This window comes from Canis aureus, chromosome 2 (assembly GCF_053574225.1).
Source record: "Canis aureus isolate CA01 chromosome 2, VMU_Caureus_v.1.0, whole genome shotgun sequence".
In the NCBI taxonomy this organism is placed as follows: domain Eukaryota; kingdom Metazoa; phylum Chordata; class Mammalia; order Carnivora; family Canidae; genus Canis; species Canis aureus.
This window is the reverse complement of record NC_135612.1, coordinates 13,102,952-13,118,773: the sequence shown is the minus strand read 5'-3', so window position 1 is coordinate 13,118,773 and position 15,822 is coordinate 13,102,952. Positions and strand designations below refer to the sequence as shown.

At 36.6% G+C, this 15,822-nt stretch overlaps 2 protein-coding genes across 8 annotated transcripts in view; one reads left to right on the top strand and one right to left on the bottom strand.

Moving 5' to 3' along the window:
• Positions 1–6,990, bottom strand: part of LOC144292837 (uncharacterized) — a 31,616-nt gene extending 24,626 nt beyond the window's left edge. For all 7 annotated transcript variants that reach the window (XR_013360240.1, XR_013360238.1, XR_013360241.1 and 4 more), the window contains exons 1-2: positions 6,797–6,990; positions 119–212 (exon numbers count right to left, since the gene is read on the bottom strand). The gene's annotated coding sequence lies outside the window, so the exon portion shown is untranslated. The remainder of the gene's footprint in view (positions 1–118; positions 213–6,796) is intronic.
• The window catches only part of ERAP2 (endoplasmic reticulum aminopeptidase 2), a 40,204-nt gene that overhangs the window by 10,405 nt on the left and 13,977 nt on the right, over positions 1–15,822 (top strand). Inside the window, 9 exon segments of the mRNA XM_077863695.1 lie at positions 47–181; positions 1,814–1,934; positions 4,008–4,162; positions 7,339–7,452; positions 8,288–8,419; positions 8,640–8,771; positions 11,529–11,594; positions 12,797–12,972; positions 15,309–15,388. Of these exon segments, the coding sequence (XP_077719821.1) occupies positions 47–181; positions 1,814–1,934; positions 4,008–4,162; positions 7,339–7,452; positions 8,288–8,419; positions 8,640–8,771; positions 11,529–11,594; positions 12,797–12,972; positions 15,309–15,388 (1,111 nt within the window).

Sequence of the window (15,822 nt, the reverse complement as noted above, 5' to 3'; positions counted from 1 at the left end):
GTAAAATAGTCACATTTTCAAGTACTGTTTTTTCCTCTTCCTGTAGGTTAAGACAATTGAACTTGAGGGAGGCATCTTAGAAGATCACTTTGAAACTTCTGTAAAAATGAGTACATACCTTGTAGCCTACGTAGTTTGTGATTTCATCTCTGTGAGTGGCACAACCTCCTCAGGGGTCAAGGTGAGATTGAGTTCTAATTTTATGCACTGTCCTGAGAGCAATAAGCTTTTATTAGATTAAGATTTCTTTTTCTCTTATTACTAAAGTATCATGCTTATTTTACAAAATAGGCAAAAAATAAATTGTTTATAAATCCCATCACAAAGATATAATGATTGATAATTTAGTGTAAACTTTTCAAATATTTTCTGTATGTATGTCAGTAGATGAGAGTGTATACAATAGCTGTATATACTTACTGTTTACAAAATAAAGTTTAACCTTATTTCACTCTATTTTTACCATAATATGCCATAAGAACTGAATGCCATTAAATTTTTCTATAATATTTTGTTATAATATTTTAGAGTATATTTTATGGATATTTCTATAATATTATGTTCATAATACCTTAGTGTTATATTGCATGGATGTACCAAAAATTTTAATCAGTATCTTGTTTTAGGACATTCATATTGTTTCCAATTGTTTTCTATAATAACTTTTTTCCCCAATGAGAGGTAGACTTTGTAATTTTTAAAGTCTTCATTATTTGAAAAAATTTACAACACCCAGTGAGTATCTTACAGTTTTGCAAATATCAGTAGAGAAACATCATTATCATCATCTCCTTACCCTGAAGAGCCAAATGTAGACATAAAAATATTCAAAGAACCATAAAATAATGCTTATTAAAAACACCTATAATATGGCTATTTCAACTTATATACTTATTATACTTACAGATATATAGATATATATATCTACAATGTATCTACATACATAACATACCCAGCTTCAGGTGTGCATAGGTAACAGAAGTGTGAGCAGTCTGAGGGCACTATACTTCAAGTTCCAGTGAGCTTCCTAGGTTTCACATCCCAGCTCTACAATTTTCTATATGGGTGTATGGGTGACTTGGAGCAAATTAATTTTCATGTGTTTCTATCTTTTCATAAGGTTGTTGAGAGAATTCAGTTAGATTTCACATGTATACATTTAGCACTGTGCCTGATAAGCCATCAAAAAATGGTAACTATTAACATATCCTTCCTATAAAAGTTCTTAGGGATTTCAGATAATTCAGAGCAAGAAAGCAAATCATGAAATGAAAGTAAACCCATCCCTGAAACCTGATAAAAGTGGAATGTAATTTTATTTTTTTCCACTCAGTGGCTATTTACTTGGAGGGAGTAAATGAACATATTTGGATATTCTTGAGTTTAGAGTCAACTAGATGGGAAGATGGATCCAATAAGTTCTTGAAGACTTTCCAACTTATGTACTTATGTTTTATTTGACTTGTGCTGGTGGACACAATTCTGGAAGGCTAACACTCAAGTGCTAGAATGCATGTCAGTGATGAGTTCAAGTGGCATCTCATGATAAAATGGATCCATATAGCTTGAAATTTACAGATTAGCACCTAGGAAATGAATTATAACAGGGAACACAGGGTTGTTTGTAATTCTTAAGACTGACTTTTGCTGTAATACTTTATGGAACATCTTATCCCCATCAAAAACATTCTTAATTCTTAATCATTTCTTGAAAAATGTGGTCTACCTTTCTTTGAGTGAGGACTGTCAGGAATGGAATTGTGCCAAGGATTTGTGATATTCAAAGACCACTTCTTCTGATTAATATTTCCAGGTGTCTATCTATGCATCCCCAGACAAATGGAGTCAAACACATTATGCTTTGGAAGCATCATTAAAGCTACTTAATTTTTATGAAAATTACTTTGATATCAACTATCTACTCCCCAAACTGGGTAGGTTCAAATTCCATGTCATTATATTTATTTTTGCTTATAAACCTTGCTTTGATTTTTTATATGTGATTTAAATGAGTACTGAAGAGATTCAGTTAGCCCAGGAAGCAATAATTTTACTTCAGAGATGGTTCTTGAGCATAGAGAAGGTATTTATGAGAAGTACAAGTAGTGTGGATCATTTTATTCTTTTATTAGGTTCATATTAAAATAGCTGCATGGCAGGTTAGATTTAATCGAATGAAGTTTCCAGAGCATACAACCTTTTTCTGTGCCTTAAAGATCATATGAAATGTATTTATTTTTTTAAGATTTTATTTATTTATTCATGAGAGACACAGAGAGAGAGAGAGATAGAGAGACACAGGGAGAGGGAGAAGCAGGCTCCATGCAGGCCCCATGCTCGATGTGGGACTCGATCCCCGGTCTCCAGGATCACACCCTGGGCTGAAGGCCGCGCTAAACCGCTGAGCCACCCAGGCTGCCCGAAATGTATTTTATTTTTAAAAATATTTTACTTATTTATTTATTTATTTGAGAGAGAGAGAGAAAGTTTGAGCAGGAGGAGAAGCAGATGGAGAGAGAAAGGGAGAAGCAGACTCTTCACTGATCAGGGAGCCCAACTCGGGGCTCAATCCCAGGAATTTGGGATCATGACCTGAGCCAAAGGCAGATGCTTACCCGACTGAGCCACCTAGGCGACCCTATAAAATGTATTTTAAAAATAACTGAAAAGAAGGGTACAGTATAGGAAAAATTAAACCAGATATAAGTATCTCTAATGACTATAGGAAATAATCCAATTAATATAAAATCATCAGTGCAATTTACAAAAGGAATTATTCCCACAGGTGAAGTACCAATGAATCTTTATTGATGCTAATTTATTTTTTGATTGTCTTATAAATATTTGTTTTTATCCACTAGAATTAACTAGTGTTAATTCCAGGCAATGTAATCACAAGTCAAGTGGCTTGGTTTGTTTCAACTTAAAAAGAATTACCTTTCTTTTTAGTCAAACAGTACTTCTTCCAAAATGACATAGCAGAATAAAAAGTAAAAATTCCAAGATTAAATATTAGCCAGAAATTTTATGACCTATGTGACACCAATGGCAAAGGATAAACATACACACACACACAGAGATATAATATAAATTAATATACGTTATGCCCGAGTTGCTTAAAGCTGATCACATTTCACTTTTTTTACTCAAGACTTTGTTAAGAGGTAGAAAAAATATCAATGCTGAAAAGGAAATTGAGGTCAGAAATAATTGATGCCCATAGCTTTTTTCCTGTACTGCCTTAGAAAGGACACTTGCTCATAATAGAGGCTGTATGTTCTTGAAGTACTAATTGAAATATTGACAATAGAGATTTCTCCTAAAAGATGTTTTCTGAAATTAAAATCTCATATCATTCTCTGTTTTATAGAAATGAGTTCATTATGTTTTGATGAATCTCAAACATACTAAAAATTATTTAACACCTTTCAAAGTTTTTGAGTAGTATTAATACAAAATATGAGTATTTTTTAAAAATTATTTCTTTATTCATGAGACGCAGAGAGAGAGAGGCACAGACACAGAGAGAGGGAGAAGCAGGCTCCATGCAGGGAGCCCGACGTGGGACTCATTTGGGGACTCCAGGATCATGCCCTGGGACAAAGCTGGCGCTAAACCGCTAAGCCAACAGGGCTGCCCTAATATGAGTATTTTTTTAGAAAATAATTTTTTTAGCAGTAATGCGCCCAAGGTATTTGCCGAGTTTAGCATGCTTCAAAACAAATGGTTAAATGTCAACAGGTTACTTCAGCTCTAACCAAAGCTGTATTGATAGAATTAATGCTGCTCAGTGATGGGTACTGACTATTTTCAGTGCAACTACGAGACACTGTGTCAATGTTACAATAGACTTGATGTTTCCAGAAAACCTACTTATACGTGAAAGCATCACAATGTATTTGAGGAGAAAGTAAACCTCATTTCTAAAAAAAAAAAAAAACAAACAAAAAAAAACATTTCTGGTGCAGAAGCCATAATGATCAAATATGGTTGTTCTTATTTCTTAGATCTAATTGCCATTCCTGACTTTGAATCTGGAGCCATGGAAAATTGGGGCCTCATCACATATAAAGAGACATCCCTGCTCTTTGATACTAAGACTTCTTCTGCTTCTGATAAACTATGGGTCACCAAAGTCATAGCCCATGAACTAGCACACCAGGTACCTGACACTCATGACAGTTTCTTAGTATCAGCCCAAAAAAAGCATTGTACAGGACATCAGCAGTCTTCCTGAAACAACATAAAATTATATCGTTTTACCCTTAGAGGGAACCTTAGAGACTATCAAGCCAAACAGTATGTCAAGTAGCAGAGATTTCAATTTCTAGACTAGGAGACTCACACAGGAGTGTTATCACAGGAGTGTTATCACTGGCCACTGTGTCATCTAAAACTCTTTAAGGCAAAGCCTTCCAATGTATTTTTTTAAAATATTTTTTTAATTTATTTATGACAGTCACACAGAGAGAGAGAGAGAGGCAGAGACACAGGCAGAGGAAGAAGCAGGCTCCATGCACCGGGAGCCCGATGTGGGATTCGATCCCGGGTCTCCAGGATCGCGCCCTGGGCCAAAGGCAGGCGCCAAACCGCTGCGCCACCCAGGGATCCCTTTCCAATGTATTTTAGTAAAGAAGGTATGGATTATGCAGATACATAGGACACAGAATTGGAAACCCTACAAGTAGAGATTTCTATTAAAAGTATTTCTCCTTATACCCCTAGTCTAGGGCAAAACCAATCTCCCTTCAGTTGAAACCTGTCATTATATAGCCATCACGAGTACTTCAAGTCCAAGCCATTACAGGCAGCTGACCCTAGACACATTACCTAATCCTCTAAATTTCATTGTCTTTGTCTATAAAATTAAATTAATAAACTCCCTGCTTCTTGCAGCTGTTGTAAAGAATTACAGATAAGTGTCAGTGCCTGTCACACTCAATAAGTGTTGGTTATTAATGATGGCAGCACTGATCTCTGCTACTGCTACCATTTCTTGCAGGCTACAAAATTTCCATTTCCTAGGCCCATCTATCAACACTGTATTAGATGCAAATATGGAAGTGTAAAACTAGCTGTATGGATATCAGAGACTATTTTCCACTCTATTTCATTTCTGAAAATCCCTAGTAACAAAGTGAATTGTTAAGGGCCCCAGAAATTCTCCTTCACCATGTAGACAAATACCATTTTATTGTATTTACTAGAAGCCAGCAATATCTTATTTTTAATTTTTAACTTTCCCTTTATCATTATTATAATAATACGTTGGATTTTAAGTAGTGAACTAAGTACCCAATTACATAGGAACCATGCTCAGCACTGTACTCTAAGAACATATGTACAGTTTCCTCTGGTTTAGAATCTCCCCACTGGCCCATCTTAGGGCTTTTGATCATTAGTCACTGATAGCCCTAGAGCACTTGACTGAATGTGTGGATTTCTAATCTTTCTACTGAATGTTCATAGAGAAATGGTTGGAGAGCTCTACTTCTGAGGCTCCGCTAGGCCTTCCTTTTACAGCTTCTCTTTCATTGGAGATGCAGAGTCTAGAGCTGAAGCAGTAGGCAGCAGTGGAATTTTTGTCTTGACATTTTTGTTTCCCCATTTGTCTCCATGCGACCATTCACTCTGACAAAGACTCCCAACACCAACTGAGTGGGTCAAGGGTCCATAACATGGCATACAAGGTGCCCAGGATGAAGCCCTTCTCCACTTCATCTCTTACCAAACCTAAGCTTTAGCCATCCCAGGCTATCTGCCATTTCTGAATAAGCCAGGTTGTATTGCTCCTTTATGCTTTTGCTCCTACTACTTAATCTGCCTAGAGCACACACTATTCCCAACAAGAAGACTCAGGGAACCAATCATTTCCTAACTAACTTAGGCACTCTCCTAGAAGAACTTATTTTTAACCCCTGGAATCCTCTCTATCCCTTGTACAGGCATTGGTCATAGCATCATAATGTTTCATTGTATTTATCTATCACTTGACCTCTGTCATTTGTATTGGGGCAGAGGCTGTATTACATACATCTTTATATTTCTAACTCGTTGCCAGTAATGTAGTAGATTATCAATAGATATCTATTGAATGAATGAATAAACCACTCTTATAACTGGTGACATTACCATAATTAGCTCAACTTGTATTTTTCATATTCATCACTTTCAAATTAAGGAAATACCTCCATCCCTTTTCACAGATGTCCTTAGGAAGATTGGTGCCCATTTGTAAAATGATCTGAGGGTTGTCAGAAAAGAAATAGACCTTGAACAGTTTTTAGAAGCTTCATATCTAGCTATAACTGTAAAACTCTTCTGAATCTTAGAATTTTTTTGTTTAATTTCCTACCCCTCAGGAGATTGCAATCCTAAAACAGATAAACTAGATGGATAGTACTGGGCATACAGGCTAAATAAAATACAAAAGTACATGAAAAAGTAGTAATACTTAAATATAGTGTTACAGATCAAATATAGGTTAAAGGTAAATTTCTATTTAGATTTCCTTTAGGCATCTTGTTAATTTTATGTATATATATTTAAAATTGCAGAATTTTATTCACTTTAGTGTCCAGGTTAATCCCTGGAAGGAAGTCAGAGCAAAAGTTAACAACTAAATTCCCTCATCAGTAATACTATGTAGCAATCTGAAAGTCCTAAGCAAATTCTTACCAATTCTCTTAAGTACCTACTACTTAATGTAAGGAAGTGACTTCACCAAAGATATTTAGGCTTATATTTCTCCTAAGACCACCACCATAAATCAAGAATAAGGTGAGTTTGCACTTACCCCACAAATGATTTTATTTTCTTCCTTAATATTAAAGCTAATAGCTAGGAAATGTTGGGAGAATAAAATGCAAGTTGGAGAGGGCAATAAAGACGAAAGAAAAGTGAAACAAAAGCAAAAATGTGGTGAGAAGGGAAGGCAAAGAACTTGGTAGAAGGAAGTTGTACAGAGAGAAAAGGGTAACAGAGAGAGGAAGGGCCTTAACCACCGAAAGAAGGAAGTTACCACCCGTTGTACTTTTTGCTACAATTAATAATTTTTTATATTTGCTTTATTTCTTTTTTTAAAGAGATATTTATTTATTTGAGAGGAGAAAGAGAGAGAGAGAGTGTGCATACATGAGTGGAGGGAGGGGCAACCAGAGAGGGAGAGAACCTCAAGCAGACTCCCCACTGAGCATGGAGTGGGACTTAGGGCTGGATCTCACAACTCTGAGATCATGACCTGTGCTGAAATCACAAGTCCCACACTAAACCTACTGAGCCACCCAGACACCCCAATATTTGTTTAATTTCTAATAACATTGAGTCTTTGCCTCCTAGTGGTTTGGGAACCTGGTTACAATGGAATGGTGGAATGATATTTGGCTCAATGAAGGTTTTGCAACATACATGGAACTCATCTCTCTTAATGCCACATATCCAGAGCTACAATTTGTAAGTTTACAATTTTGTATGTCATGCTATATATACAATTCTGCTCATAACATAAATCCCTCACCCAAACATCTATGGACAGAGAGCTCAAATAGCACAAATACACAGCGGTGTATGTGAGGTGAAAGGAAAGAAAACCTATGTGCATATACAATGATGTAGGACAAGATGGTGCCCATGGCTAAGGATCCTGTGAAGAGTTCTTGACATGTAACCTGAAAATTAAGCATAATTGGGGCACATGCCTCTAGAATTTTCAAAAGGTGAATTCACTTCCCAAAATGTATGAAAAGATTTTTTTCAAACATGTCTTTTTCTTTAGGCATAAGGAATCTAAACCCTTCATATCATAGTAGTTTGTAATGGTTAATTAGCCCTTTGAGGTGGGCGTTTGGTCCAGGATCATTTAGACAGACATGGACTCAGAGTTAGTGTCTTCTTATTTGCTTTGTGTTGAGTCCACGGTGTAATCCTAAAACTTCATATAGCCTCACTTGTAAAGCGCATACAATGCATCTACTTTGCAGGGATCACAAATGATGGATACGAGGTCCTGGCACATAGCAAGTGTTCACTAAATGGGAACCATTTTATTTCTGTATCCAAGGGCTTTGGTATATGGTAAACATTCAAAGAATGTCTGAAGGAATGTTGGTTTTATATCTTTATGAAGCAGACAATTGGGGGAAGGGGAATATATAATGTGATAGAAATTTTCAATCAATTGAAGAAATATTGGTCGAAAATTTTTAGGAATATGTTACTAAGCCTCCTGTGTTTTCTACTGCTTTGAAAGTGCCAAATTGAAAGTGAAAAAATGTTCTTTCCTCTTTAGGATGATGGTTTTTGCCATACATGTTTTGCAGTAATTAAAAAGGATTCATTAAATTCATCCCATCCTATCTCCAACCAAGCAGAAACTCCTACTCAGATACAGGAAATGTTTGATGCGGTTTCCTATAACAAGGTATTAAATGCTGTGGGCAAGTGGAAGCTCTGCTTTCAGGAGAAATATAATGAGGCTTGTTAAATCAGCAGTTGAAGTTATTGGTTCCAGGTTATTGCCACTTGTTATACTTTTGTTATATTTGATGTTCATCTTTCAGACATTATGCATGTTCCATAAAATTTAAACTTCCTTTAAAAATAAATCATACTACCTATTTTTCTTTCTTTCTTTTTTTAAGGGAGCTTGTATTTTGAATATGCTAAAAGATTTTCTGAATGAGGAGAAATTTCGCAAAGGAGTTATTTACTACTTAAAGAAATTCAGTTATGGAAATGCTAAAAATGATGATTTGTGGAGAAGTCTGTCAAATGTAAGTCATCTGTTGGGTAACAGTAGACTGTTGTTAAGCCTAAGATGTAACAGCATAATTATGAAGGTTTATAAATAGCCATATTGTCAGTCATCCAATATTTATTCCACTTTCTACATTGCCAGGGTCCATAGAAGGCAGAACTTTCCTTTTTTCTTTAGCACCACACTAAACCAGGATGCCACCCACACTGGGATAGTCACAGGTGTTTGACGTTTGGCCCTCCTCTCTTTGGTTCCCTTCTATCGTTAACCCAATAGTTTTGTCTCCCCATTTTCCAAAATCTTTAATGTCTTTGTAATTCCTGCCATGAACATCTAATCTTCTCATCCAAATTTTAAGGTTGAATTCTACTTTCTCAACTTTATTGTCCAGCATGTATTCTCCATTCAGTGAGACACATCTTCTCCCTCATTAGAAGAAATCCTGCTCAATCCTTATGTCACCATGTTTTTGTTTCTAGTGCCCTTGCTACGTGAAATGCGCTTCTTCTTGCCAGCAATTCAAGTGCCATTCATCTTTTGAATTCTAGCTGAGATTTTACTTCCTCCTTACAGACTAACGCACCCCTCAATGATTCACCTTTCTGCTCAATACGTCGAAGTGTGTTTATGATTCTGTTCCACGCAGTGACATTCTCTTTTATTAGTTTATAATGGTTCAATAATAACAATGATAATAATAAAATTTGCTTAAGAACAAGAATCATATCTATTCTTTTTTTAATGCCATGGCAATTAGCATTGTGATAAAAAACAGTTAGTTATTGATTAAAGAACACATGGTCTCTTTGTTATTGGGATTCATGTAGTATAATAGGTAAAATGAAGAAAACATGCAGTCAACTCAGATAATTCTAATAATTATTAAAATATTCTTAAATTTTTTACTTGGAGTAAAATAATCTTTTATAGAAGTATTGGACTGATGGAGCTCATGTATATAAACACATATGGCCCAGGGACAGTAATAATACTGTTCAACATTGGTATAGCACTTAATCGTTTAAAAAGTTATTTCAAGTGCATTATCTCATTTGATTTTTTATGCCCTTTTATAAGGGCATAAGTCTGGACCCTCATGGCCTAATAATTTATGTGATTTTGTGGTCAAAGAAACAAAGTCGTTAAACATTTTTTCAAAATGGCTCAAATCTTTTGTTCACATTTCTTGAAAATCACAAAGGGACCAAAATACACAGTCTTTAGTATGACCTATATAAATGTTCTTTACCCATTTCCATTACCTTCTGCCAGCAATCTAGGTGATTCTCTCTCTCCAGAGTCCTCCTAACTTCTCAAGAAGCCTCACATTGCTTTTATCCCCCATCCCTCTCCTTCTTCCTCTCATTTGCTCTGTGTGTGTATATGCGTGTGTGTGTGTGTGTGTGTGTGTGTGTGTGTATAGACCTCAACTTTGCCTCTCTTCAATAAGAAACAATCCATCTTTGGTGTGCATAGTGGATATGAGGGGAGAGATTAAAGGAGAAATTTGGTCAACAATTGCAGGATTCTTTTAGGTCAGCTATGACTATTTCTAGGTTAATTTTTGTCACATCATGCTTATTAGCCACCTCAAGAAGGTAAGGTAGGCATTCTTACCCCATTTTTGTCAGTGAGAAAAGCAATACTGAGGAAGAGATTGGTGCAGGTTGTATATACACCATGCAATGACAGAGTCAGTACTTGAAATCTATCTTCTGATTCTAAGCTGAGTATTCATTTTCTTAATTACATCACAGCTTCTTCCTAGTTATCAGGAAAGTCTCGATCTAACCTTTCCCTGAAAGTCCTTAGTTCTAGTTGACCACTTCCTGATGCCAAATGAAAGTATGGTACGAAAACGATAAATTCCTGTAAATATCTTACTCAGAATTGTGTCACGTTATATCATTTCTAATACATTTCAATAGCCACTTGGGAATTAGAAGAATTATTTGTTGTTATTTTTCACAAAATCATTTAATAGCATTTGAGAGCCTTAGACGGTATATATGTCTTATTTTTCCATTTACAGTTCCCCTTAAGCATTCAGTCCTTGTTATTTAAGGATTGATTGACAGACAAGTTGTTGATTCTCTTAGGTCTAATTTTAATTCTGAATTCAAAATTTATTGTTCTCTTTATAAGCTACTGTGAGTCATTGGGAATGCCCAGGTAAGCAAAGACATACCCCTCCCCGGTCAAGGGATTTGTGATATGAAAGAAGAAGGTTAATACTAGAGACACAATTGCCTAAATGCTAAACAGGGGCCTGAGTAGAACACACAATAGAATAATAAAGTAGGACCTTCCCCAGGGGAAAGAGAAAAAATGAAAGAAAAATTCAGCAAACTAATTCATTCTTAAAATAGTTGTTCTACTACCTTGTACTTCTTTAGAAAACTTAAAATAAATATATATGTATATAATACACACACACACATATATAAATTTAATTGATGAAAATAGACATGTTAAGGAGCATAGCAAGTCATGAAAATTAAAAAAAAAGGCAAAAAAAGGCATCTTGGTAGTGACCGTAGGAAATCCACAAAAATTATTTTTGTTTTATGTATATAAGTAACTTTTGTGGACTTCCTATGGTCACTGCCAAGATACTTTTATTTTTTAATTTTCATGAATTGCTATGCTCCATACTAGATCAATTAAATTTTCATAGACCTATGCTGCTAAATGTCTGCATTCATGTCTAATATGCATATTCAGCTGACTATCAGTACCGAAATGGCAGTGTTCTTTCATTCTTGTTTTATAGAGTTGTCTAGATGATTTTACATCTGGTGAATTTTGTTATTCCAATTCCAAGATGACAAGCAATATAGTAAGTATAAAGAAACCTACAAAGTAGAAGTCTGGGGTATCACATGACCTGTAGTGAGTGTGGACTAGCCCAACTGTCCCTTTATTTTTTAAAAATATTTATTTAATTATTTGAGAGGGGGGAGTGCTGTGTGGGGAAGGTCAGAAGAAGAGAATCAGAGGCTCTATCCAGTCCCCTGACCTGTGAGATCATGACCTAAGCTAAAACCAAGAGCTGGACACTTAACTGACTGAATCACCCAAGTGCCCCATCAACTGTCTCTTTAAATAACTGGAAAGGAAGAGAGACTTCATAATTTTCCTTGAAACAGATTTGACTGAAATAGGCATGTTCAGGCCATTTAGGGGGATGATGCTGTTACTACTATATTTTTGTTGTTATAATTCAGCGTTCCCACAACCCCACTGCTAGCTAAAAATATCTCAGCTTAGAATTCCTCTGCGTGGTTAGTGCTGCACTGGCATCCTCCAGGCTCAAAAACATGCCAAGCCAAATATGTTAGGTCTGGAAATATAGTGAATGGTTTTCTTGAGGCCCTGTCTTTTTGTTTACTTCTGGGAAGTTATTGGAACACTTTAGTGAAGGAGAAAGAAAAGTCACCCTGAAAGAAAAGAATTCCCTTTGAAAAGAATCATGGTGATCCCATAAATTGTAATTTTTAAAGGAAGAGTCAGCATAATCCAGTGATTTGAAATCTATAATAGAAGCTGGGGAGCTAGAGGTTTTGTTCTTTATTCAATAGACATCTATTGATGTAATATTGTTCTTTTGGAATATTTAAAGCTCCCTAAAGATAGACATTTCTCTCCTAAACACCTCGACTTCACTGTTCTTAAAATGAAATGGTGGGGTGTTTTTTTTTTTTCTGTTTTTGTTTTTGTTTTCAGGGTTTTTTTTTTGGTTTGAAATGGAGCAGGGAAAAAAAAAAAAAAAGAAATGGAGCAGGAGGGAGGCTCCAGCATCAAGGCCTTCCTCTGGGACTTTGTCACCACACGTTAACCCTCTCGCTCCCACATCCACCCCTCCTTCAGTTAACTTGCAGAGAGCAGGGGGCTCCAGTCCCGGCCCTGAGGGTATACCCTGAGGCCTCCCCTCTTCCTCCTCCAGCCTGGTTCCTGGCATCCAAGGAGGTCTCTGTGTTTTTCTGCCCTCCTTGGTGTCTCTCCTCTGGCTCGAGTCACCAAAATCACTTGTCATTTCAGCTGGCCTTTCTGGGGGAGCATGTGGACGTCAAGGAGATGATGAGGACCTGGACTCTGCAGAAAGGACTTCCCCTCCTGGTGATTGAACGAGAAGGGCATTCCCTCAAACTGAGGCAGGAGCGCTTCCTGAGCGGAGTCTTCAAGGAGGACCCTGAGTGGACGGCCCTGCAGGAAGGGTGACTGCGTTTCTTCTGTTGGTCCAGTTCCCTTCAGCTTAGTTTGCTGCTTGGTTCATTAGCTTTCTCTCAGTTTCAATGGCAACAGGCTGGATGCTCTTTCTCCGCAGGAGTCAGAGGCCTGAGCTAGCCTTGAGAACCCATGGAGAGAGCTCCGGGTGGGCCCCAGGCTGCCTTGTTGAGGGTGCAGCTGTGTTCTTAGGAACCTGCGGCAGCCCCTCAGTTCTGATGCAGGGGGTGGTCAGCTATGTGGCTGTTAAAATATGTCCTGTTCTTTTCAATCCTAGATTTCTTGGGCCTTGTAAGTTAGGTGACCAGAGCATACCTAGAAAGTGTTATGACAGCTCCACATCTTATCAGAAGAGAAAATAGGGGCACCTGAGTGGGTCAGTGGTTGAGCATCTATCTTTGGCTCAGGTTGTGATTGGGGTTCTGGGATCGAGTCCCTCTCCCTCTGTCTCTGCCTCTCTCTGTGTCTCTCATGAATTAAGTCTTGAAAGAAAAAAAGAGAAAATATATCCCCTATATGGTGAATTACATTCCTGGGAATTAAACCTCCTGTGGCCTTTTATTTTTCAGTAACTGACTATAAACAGGGGGTCTAAAAACATATGATGTTCTTGGTAATAATGAAAGCAAATCCAGTGAACCGTACTATCATCTTGCTCACCAGCCTGACCTAAAGAGGATGTGTTCAAGGCTTTACTAAAAGCAAGAAACACAACACTGCCCACGTTTCTCAGATCTATTGGTTCCATCCACAAGATGAATGGGGTTAATTTTAAATGAAATAGTACAAGTGAATCTGCACTGGCTCTTATGATTGTTATTTCTTTGGGATGTATCTGTCCAATAACAATTCTAGAATTTTTCTGAGAACCAGAAGCAAATTCAAAGTCTTTAACACAGAGAATATATATATATATATATAATATATATAATATATTTTTCTTTTTTATTTGGTCAGTTGCCTATTTCCAATCCAATAGCAACTTTAATGCCATTTCTCTATACATGCGTCATTTCATTTTTCTGTATCTCCTTCTGAAGTCTGAACCTCAAAGAGCTTAAACAATTTAGATCTTGACAACACAGCCTGGAAAATTTAATGTTTGCTTTGTTACTGGGAAGGCATGATTCACACTTTTGTAGTTTATCCAAATGCCATGAGGGAGTTCAATGGTGTGGATGGTCCAGAATAACAAATAATCTTCTACAATGATCTGTATTTTTCCTCTGAGGCAGTATTTAGATTACTCTTATAAAATTATTACCCTCTGATTCATGCCTATCCAAACTCATGAAATGCTACTCTCCCTCTTTTTCACTCCCAGATATGTTTACCTAGAAAAAATCCCTTTCCTTCTGGAGCCAAGAGTGATCCAGTTAACAATCATCCTGTTAAGTCCTGGCAATGTCTATGTGTCTATTTTTACCTTTTTATATACATTTTTCGATTGTTTTGTTAATTACTGATACTTTGTGGGTTAGCAGGTAGATTATCCCTTCTGACCCTTTATGGGATAAAGTCTGTGTATACTGTTTCTCTCATTGTTTTACATTTTTCTGAAAACTAATAGGTAAATCCTTAATTATTCCTCTTTCTGTTTTATACCTGTCGGTATTTTCAAGCACATGATTTTACGTGTGCAAGATTACTGAAGCTAATATGGCTTGATGTGATAGAGGAAATGAAAAAAAAAAAAAAGACCCAGCCGATTTCTGTTATTTACCATAGTAGGACCATTGAAAAGTGTCCGAAGTACATTGAAATTGGCCTTTCTTCCAATCCATTCTGTTTTTCTGCTCTCTGGACTTTGCTGATTTGCAGATCCTAGATTTTTTGTGGCATAGCTGACCACTTACAGTCACTAACCAGTTGCAGGAGTTGGGTGTGGGTAGCTTTGTTGAACAAAACGGCAAGTGGAAATTATACTGAAGTCAGATCTTTATCTCTTGAGGCTTTTCTTGAAGCTTTTCCTTGGTTATTTGAATTAATATCAGGCTGCCAGAGTTTTTGAAACTGTGAAAGGAAGATTGGATTTTTTTTCTCTTGCTTAGAAGAAAATAATCAGCAGAACTTGTGGTATGAGATTTGGACAGCAAATGACACTGGTAATTGTGACAGAGTTCACCTAGGTATATATTGTTGCACCTCTATAATCACATAGAAGAATTTTTACATACTCAAGGATCTGCAAGTCTTAGCCTATAAAATTTACAAGGCCACTGATGGTGTGAAAGATGGGCCATTAGGTGTCTTTGACAGCCTACCTGGGTCTGGCAATGTGAATGTTAAAATGGCCATTCATAACCGTCTCTATTTTCTGACATAGGTTCCTCTGGCATATTCCACTGACCTACTCCACGAGTTCCTCTAATGTGGTTCATAGACACGTTCTAAAATCAAGGACAGGTAATAAACTCATTAGTCAAACAGGTGTTTCAATTCTGAAATTAAACATGTTTTGGGTTATTTGGAGGAAAGATACTATAAGTAAATCTCATAATAAGAGATTTATATTTGGGGAAGTTCTCACTTATCCATTTATTAGTTACTAAAAGAATCCTTTAGTTGGAACGTTCAAATTTCTATTCAGTGGAAAGTTTTCTTGTGCTTTAGCACTTAGAGATAGGTTTGTATTTGTATCAAGAAATGATGGATTCCTATCTTACAGCTCTTAAATTACTAACCTAGCAATTGGCAAAAATGTGTATTGGAAACATTTTTGTTTGCCACAAGGCAAAAATATGTATTGGAAGAAAACATGCACTTTGGAACAAAATGGCCCTGGATTCAACTCCTCACTATATCATCTATTATATGTGTGACCCTAAGAAAATTCCTTA